The sequence below is a fragment of the Tympanuchus pallidicinctus genome, unplaced genomic scaffold (genome assembly GCF_026119805.1).
Source record: "Tympanuchus pallidicinctus isolate F22 unplaced genomic scaffold, pur_lepc_1.0 scaffold36, whole genome shotgun sequence".
In the NCBI taxonomy this organism is placed as follows: Eukaryota; Metazoa; Chordata; class Aves; order Galliformes; family Phasianidae; genus Tympanuchus; species Tympanuchus pallidicinctus.
The window spans coordinates 530,341-538,468 of record NW_026294754.1 but is presented as its reverse complement, the minus strand read 5'-3'; the positions used below and the strand labels follow the sequence as shown (position 1 = coordinate 538,468).

The window sequence follows — 8,128 nt, the reverse complement described above, 5'->3', positions numbered from 1 at the left end:
GGTTCCAGGGTGCATGAAATGTGAACATGTGCATGTAACTTGGGCTATAAGGAAAGCAGAGGAAGAGAAACCCTGTTGTTCCGTCAGATTGGATCATTCCAAAGAGATTCCAGCTTATGCCTTTTCCAGACACACGTGTAAAAAACAGGTCTGGAAGGAGCCTGGGAGGATCTCTCTTCTGTGCCTTTGCCCTGAGACAGGCTCAGCTCAGCTGAAACCAGTGCTGAGAGATATTCAGAACAAACGCCTGTGGTGGTGACTCCATGCCCACGCACCCCTACGCCTGTTCCTACACCCACCCCCTGCCTCCCCTTGCCTTGTCTTCCCAAGATGGTGTCTTAGTCCCACAGGTGTGCTCATCCCCATCTCCTCGCAGTGTCTTTCTGCACTGCTCTCTGTCCTCTCCCTGCTGCCTCTGAGACTCCACTCCACGGCATCTCAGCTGCTCTCAACTCACCGCCCCAAGCTTTGTGCTCCTTATGGCCATCTGCCATTCAGCTTCCACTTTCTGATGTAAAGCTGTTCCCTGGATAGGCCTTGTTGGCACTGGCGACCGTAAGAACTATTCTACTAGATGAAAGAAAGGGTCCCTACAGCCTGCTATCTCGTACTGAAGAATGGCCATTCATGGCCTTCAGGAAGGTGATTTACAGTTTGTCCTTCTCATTATATGTATCCCAGTGGCCAGTAATCAGCATAGAGGTTTCCTGAACTGGAGGCCACTCCTTGGCCATCAGGCTCAATAGAAAATGATGAATCCATCATGCATGAATTTTCCAGCACCTTCTTACATACCCGTACCTCCATCTCCCACAGCATGCAGGGGCAACGAATAGAAACATTCTGTATTTATCTACTCTTCCCTTTTCATTATCTTACAGACCTTTCTTGTCATAGAATCATGTAATCATAAAATCACAGAATCACAGAATCACAAATGGTTTGGGTGGAAGGGAGCTCAGGGATCACGAAGCTCCAACCCCCCACCAATGCAGGGCCACCAACCTCCCCATCTCACAGCAGCCCAGGCTGCCCAGGGCCCCATCCAACCTGGCCTTGAACACCTCCAGGGATGGACGGGGCATCACAGCCTCTCTGGGCAGCTGTTCCTCACCACTCTCATAGTATTATATATAAATATATATCCTGTATTGCTTTTTTTTGTAACTTCTGAGGGTTGAAGAGCCATTGTGTAATAATCCCACTTCTCAGGGTCTATTCCATGCCCCCAACCCACTGCCACGCTGCTGTGGGGTAGCCCAGGGGGGAAAACTATTAGATTAGCTCTGACAAGCCTTGGTCTGGCAGGCACAGCAATAGGGGTTAAGAGTGATTTCCACCTTGCAGCTGAGGTGGTAAAGCTAAATTTATTACCATGAGATGTTTAGATACAACAGGCTGCTGGGACATCGGAGGGGATATCTGTTAATCTGTGTTTGGTTTTGTAATATTGAGTTTGTTTTTATTGTGCAACACGTTATGATTTTAATTAAACATTTCATGTCTCTCTGGTTATGGAAGGAGGACAGCCAACACCATTTCACCTGTTATTCCCCTGGAGAGATGCTGCAAGCATGCTTCTTGCAGAATTTATTATTATTTGCATTACAGATCCATTCTCACAATAAAAATGGTGAGTATTGCCAGTGCGCAGCAGCATCGCCAGGCATAAATCACAGGGAGCTATAAACACGTCGCCCCATAAACCATCAGGAAAAAAAAAAAAAAACCCGTGCCTGCCAGGGGAGCATCATAAATGGGAAAGATCATTTACTTCACACACTATTTTCACCCGTCAGCCTCACGCTGTTTGCGCACGGGGAGCTGGGCTCCGGTGGCTCCGATTGATTGGCTGCAAGGCCAGGACAGGCCAGTCCTCGGGGCGCCTTATAAACCCTGCCCTCCCCACGCCACGACCTGGGCTGTTCCCCTCTGCATCCAGGCTCGTAAACCAGGCTCATAAAGAACCCAGGCTCATAAGGATCTCAGGCCCACGCTGCAGCACCCGGTGAGTACCTGAGCAACGAATGGCCTCTCGGCCACGCTCACGTTGTGCTCCTGCTCATCCCAGCGTGGCATTTTGGGCCGATGCTGGGGTGGGGGGGGGTTGCACATCCCGCTGCTGCTGGGGCTGTGAATGCTGCTCGGGGCTGGGAGTGCTGGGTGGGATGGCTGAGTGCTGGGATGCTGCTGTGCTCTGGGCTTTGTGCACGAACCGGGCTGTGCTCCCGTTGCCTGCGGCCTGGCTCAGCCAGCGGGAATGGCACATTGCTGTTCTTGCCTTGAAAGCCAACAGGACTCAGGCCTTACGGGTGCTGTGCCCCTGGCGTTAATCTGCATCACTTCACAGAAGGGCTGAGCCCCCACTTGGATGCTTGAGCTGGATGCAGTTGTGGAAACAACAAAGTGTCCTCTTGGGGAAAAAGAACGCAGATGTGCTGGGCTCACCCTGTACTTGCCTACATTGAGGTGCCCCTAAAGCACCAACACTTTGCTGAAGCTACTGGCAAAAACTGAGGTCAGAGACAGGCAGTGGGGTGGCCTGTGAAGGATGGAGAGGGGGAGAGAGCAGCACCCTCGTGTGCCCTCCATCAGGCACCTGCATGCCCACCAACCCCTACCCTGCGCTCCGGGATGCTGAGCAGAAGCACAGCCCTGCAGTGCAGTGCCACATCCTTCTGGGCTGGCCAGGAGCACTGCTCAGGAGGTGCCATTAACCTTTCAATTCATGCCCTATAAGTGGATGTTGATTTCCTCATCAGGGCTCATCAAAGCTCTAAGTGCTGTCCCACGATTTTCGGCTGGGTCATGGATGTACAACTCTGTGCTATGTGGTATATATGCAAGTATAATATAAGTATTATATATGTAAATGTACAAAACATAGATGTGTGATTATATATTTTATATATTCTAAGCATTTTGTACATTTCTGTATACATATTTATGTTATTTTTGTGCATACACAAGTAAAACATGGAGGGAAAAAACGGCCTGGAAGGAGATCACTCTTTATAATCCATAGGAGCACACCGTAAATCAGAACAGCTCAGCAGCCAGGAAAGCCCATTTCTTTTGGTGTTGTGTAGCATGGCAGGAGTTTCCAGTGTCTGACAAAGCCAGTTTTTCACCAAGGCTTTCTTGTAGAAGGAGAATCCCTGACAACCCACAGTTTGCTCACGCCCAGCCCTTTCCCAGTGGATGCTAACAGCCTTTTGTTTTATCCACTTCCATATTGCTGGAAAGCAGCTGAATCCCAATATCTCTGAGAGTCCTGGATGTCTGCCAGAGGCTGCTGGAAGGGAGACAGGCAGACAGGCACCAATGCCTGCACACAGTTGCTTCTTTTGCCCCGTTCTCCAGGTGAGTCTGGACGGCAGCAGGTTAATTCTCACTTACCAAATGCTGTGGCGTAAGCGGGAAGGGGGAGAGCGGATGGCTCTCACCTTAGAGAGCACCGAGCTGTCAGCTGGGACCCGAGGTCCCCCCGCACCTCTTCCTTTGCCAACGTCAGCCACAATAGGGAAAGCACAGCTGCCCTTTGCTGGACGCGGCTGAAGCTGTGCTTTGCACAGCCAGGGTCCTCCTGAATCACAGGACAGCAGGGCGGTGTGGGTTGGAACAGGCTTTGAAGACGATCCATCTCCAGCCCCCCTGCCGTGGATGAAGTGTGGCTTGCCTTCTTCCTGAACACGGGGCTGCCTGCTGACCGAGGCAAGTCATGGAGGTGTGTGGCTGAAAAGAAAACCAAGCTGGGCTCCCTGGAGGAAAGGAAATGACTCTGGGGCTCTTCCTCACTTCCCATCAGTTACATGTCGCTTTGGCCCCAGAGCAGGAAGATGTTTGTCCTTGCTAAGCTTTGGGTTTCATTGCCACGGTTGCGAGCAGGCTGAGAGTTTAATGGGGCTAAATCATATTAGGAACATAATAGGTACATCGTGGAGGATACGCGTGTTTATTCAAAAAGGAACTGCATTGCAGTAAACCCTCCTGCTCATAATTCAGGCACTTTTTGACCTGCTTGCTTTGTACCCTACAGAAAGCATATTAAGACTGTAGCCACAAATATTTATTTTCATTAATCAGCTCTTGTTTTTCACCTCCACTGTTTTTCCCCATCCACACCAACAGTCTTTCAGTCACAGAAGGCACAGAGAGAGCTCAGGAGCACCATTAGCTTCTCCAGCATCTTTGGGTGCACTGTCGTGAAGAATGGATAGTGCTGAGTTCAACCCCATTGCTAAAGCAGTTCCCTACAGTAGGTTGCACTAGCAGGCATCCAGATGGGTCTGGAATATCTTCATAGAAGAGACTCCACCACCTCTCTGGGCAGCCTGTGCCAGTGCTCCATCACCCTTACCGTGAAGAAGATCTTCCACGTGTTAGTACACAGCTTCCTATGTTCCAGTTTTAAGCCATTACTTCTTGTCCTATTGCTACACACCACCAAGAAGAACCTGGCCTCTTCCATTTGCCTTCCACCTCCTTTCACATATTTACAAACACTGATCAGGCCCCCTCTCAGTCTTTTCCCCAGGCTGAACAGACCCAGGTCTCTCAGGCTTTCCTCATATTGGAGATGCTCCAGGCCCTGTCTCATGCCTTTGTCTTTCCACCAGATTCTCTCTAAACGATCCCTTTTGGGGATCTTTTTGGGACCAGAGAGCTCAGAGTCCAGATGCGACCTCACTGGGGCAGAGCAGAGGGGAAGGATCCCCTCCCTCGCCCTGCTGGCCACACTCTGTGCAATGCACCCCAGGATGCCATTGGCCTTTTTGGCCACAGGGCACACTGCTGGCTCATGGTTACCTGCTGCCCACCAGGACACCCAGGTCCTTCTCCACAGAGCTCCTCTCCAGCAGCTCAGCATTCTTTCCATTGACCTCTACTGATGCTGTGGCTGTTCCTCCCCAGGCACAAGAATCTATATTTCCTCTCATTAAGCCTCGTCAGGTTCCCCCCTGCCCAGCTCTCCAGCCAGTCCAGGTCTTGTTGAATGGCAGCACAGCCTTCAGGGGTGTCAGCCAAACCTCCCAGCTTTGCACCATCAGCAAACCTGCCTGGGAGGGGAATCTATCCCTTCATCCAGGGCACTGATGGAGATGATAAACAAATACATGATGCTTATTTATTGTCCTTCAACAAAGCAGTTGTGTCCGACCGATCAAACTTCGATTAGTGTTTCTCATCTGTTTCCAACGTTGAAGTCTTCGCTGAGACACCAGAGTGTGATTTTTCCCATCCTCAGGTCCTTCCACCTCCAGTTAGCACCCAACATTGGTCGGTTTCTTAACAGCTTAGTCTTGGTTGGGATGACTGTGAAAAAAGCATTTACTCAAAAGAGCAACTCAGCCTGTGGAATCTGTGGACAAAAAACAGTAGTTGCACTCACCAGGAATGTTTTAACTTCAATATTCAGGTAAAAAACGTATGCATTTTTTAAGAAAAGTGGATTCTTTTTTAAAAATAATTTGACAGTTTAATGGTCAGTTGAGAGTGTAGTCGTATGCAACACTAAGGTAATCATGACAGTGTCCTAAGCGACACAGAGGCATCTGCACAGTGGGGAGGTGGAAGAATGTGGGGCTTGTCATTGCACAGTTCTCTATGCGGTGGAGAATCCAACTGTGGAGTTTCTGTTGTTGATTTGTTTTAGGTATAGGTCATGTGAGATCTGAGCTGGGATGGAGCATGACTCACATTCCACGTGGGAATTCAATGGCTCCTTCTATCAGCCTTCAGCTTTCCTCATGATGGGCATCCCAGGCCTGGAAGCCTTTCACCACTGGATCTCCATCCCTTTTTGTGTGCTCTACCTTATTGCTCTCTTGGGAAACTGCATCATCCTATTCGTCATAAAGAAGACCCAAAGTCTTCACGAACCCATGTACTACTTTCTGTCCATGCTAGCAGTCACTGACCTGGGGCTGGTTTTATGTACACTGCCTACTACTCTGGGCATTTTTTGGTTTAACATCCGAAGGATTGGTTTTGATGCTTGTCTCACTCAGATGTATTTCATTCACATACTGTCCTTCATCGAATCCTCTGTGCTCCTGGCAATGGCGTTTGATCGCTTCATTGCCATCTCCCATCCACTCAGGTACCCCTCCATACTGACCAAGACGACTGTCACAAAGATAGGGCTGACAATCATACTGAGAGGCACGGTCTCCCTTCTTCCAATACCTTTCTTGCTAAAGAGGTTAACCTACTGTGGGAAGACCGAGCTTTCTCATTCTTTTTGCTTCCATCCTGACATCATGAACCTAGCGTGTGCAGATATAAAAGTCAATATCTTCTACGGTATGATTGCTTTGTTCTCAATGGTAGGGATGGACTTTATCTGCATTGTGCTGTCCTACATCCTGATCATTAAAACTGTTGTCAGCCTTGCAACTAAGGAGGAGTGTCTCAAGGCTTTGAACACATGCGTCTCCCACATCTGTGCTGTGCTAATATTCTTCATTCCAATGATTGGACTGTCCATGATTCATCGTTTTGGAAAGAACTTTCCTCCTCTGGTTAGCACTTTGGTGGCCTACACCTACCTTATAATCCCACCTGCTCTCAACCCCATTATCTACAGCATAAAGTCCAGCCAAATCCGTGAGGCTTTGTTCAGGGCACTGAGGAGGAAGTGTGAATCTGACTGGTAATCTCTGCCACCAGTTCTGCCAGAAAATGCTGGTGGACATTTCTGTGCTCAGAACCAGTGGACCGGTTTCTTAATGCTGTACCCATGGGTGTCACTGCCAGGCAAAGGAGCTGCTCATCCCTCACCCCAGAGCTGTGGTCTTTCCTATTTCATCCTAGCATGAGGCTTGGTCCTTTCCAACAGCCTGCACACATCCTGGGTGTGGAAGCCACACTTTGGGGAAACAATTACAGGAAAACGAGCTTCTCCTTTTGAGTCACACATTGCAGCAGAGCAAGGAACCTCTGCGATATATTTCATGGAACCTAGCAGCCAGATCATATGTAAGCTTCACCTGGGCTCCCTTGCATGGGATCATTGCTCCCTCATTGCATGTTGCTGCATAACTAACCAAGACCACAAACTCCGCAGGACAGGAAGAGGCCAAACGAGTCGAAGTCACTCTGGATATCACAGTGAGTAATTCTGTTCAACTGGAAACACCCCAGAAGATGGAGATCATTTCCAGAGGTTGAGCACAGAGCGTTTTTGGAAGATGACATCATTGTAAGTGAACCCACAACTCTTGGTTCACTTAACAAACAACTCAGCCCTAACCTTCATCTGTATTTCTAAACTGCCATACACACTTACAGTGCTGCTTCTGCATCTCCTCTTGCTTTCTTTGAGCCTTACTATCCTACCAAGTCTAATATTCAAGCCATTGGTTTTTTTGTATCGAATGTAAAGTATGTCTACCATATATTAAAATAAAATACATGTATCATTGAAAAGGGAAAAAAAAAGAAAAAGAAGACAAAGCCTTTTTTTTTTTTCTATTTATCTAATAGGTTGGAGTTGTTTGAAGCCTTCAGGATTTGCTGTACTTGAGTACAGTACTGTATGAGTTAGGTGTGCATCAGATGGTGCGTGGGGGTCAGCTGTGGATAGCTCTCTCACTGATGAGAGGTTTCCAATCTATTCCTCCTGACATGAGTGACCGTGTGCTACAGCCTTCCAGCTAAGATCCATCAGGCACCAAAAGTCACCCTCAGAGGGATGGGAAATGGAGATGTCCAGGGTCAGGTCACACATGGATGTGGCAGTGTCTCCAAGCATCTTGCTCTTCACCAAGATGGATCTCAGCCAGGCAAGCAGAAGGGTTTCACCACCTTCTTGTCTTGCTTCATCCCACAGACAGAATGAAACTGCCCCAAATCTTCCACACCTCCTGTGTTGCACTTTCATTGGTTTTAAGCCACATTTGGGGCAGATTGGGCCTTTGTGCAGAGAAGGAATGGTCTTCATTTACCCTGTGGGGGTGAAGAAGCAGAGGGAGTTGGGACAGCACTGCATACCAGAACTGGGCTGTTGCTAAGCTTCTCCCACTTCAGACTAACCCAGAATTGGTGTCTTCATCTTTTTTTGGTCTATTCATATCTGCACTTCTAATAAAGACAGAAAAGAATAATGAGAGTACTTCTCCATGAG

At 48.6% G+C, this 8,128-nt stretch overlaps 1 protein-coding gene across 1 annotated transcript; it reads left to right on the top strand.

Annotated features, from left to right (window-relative positions):
• Positions 1 to 3,184: 3,184 nt before the first annotated feature.
• LOC128088631 (olfactory receptor 51G2-like) lies at positions 3,185 to 7,431 on the top strand. The gene is made up of 2 exons (XM_052699368.1): positions 3,185 to 3,363; positions 5,657 to 7,431. The coding sequence occupies exon 2, from the start codon at positions 5,685 to 5,687 to the stop codon at positions 6,657 to 6,659; it is 975 nt and encodes a 324-aa protein (XP_052555328.1). The 5' UTR covers positions 3,185 to 3,363; positions 5,657 to 5,684; the 3' UTR covers positions 6,660 to 7,431.
• The last annotated feature ends 697 nt before the right edge of the window (positions 7,432 to 8,128 follow it).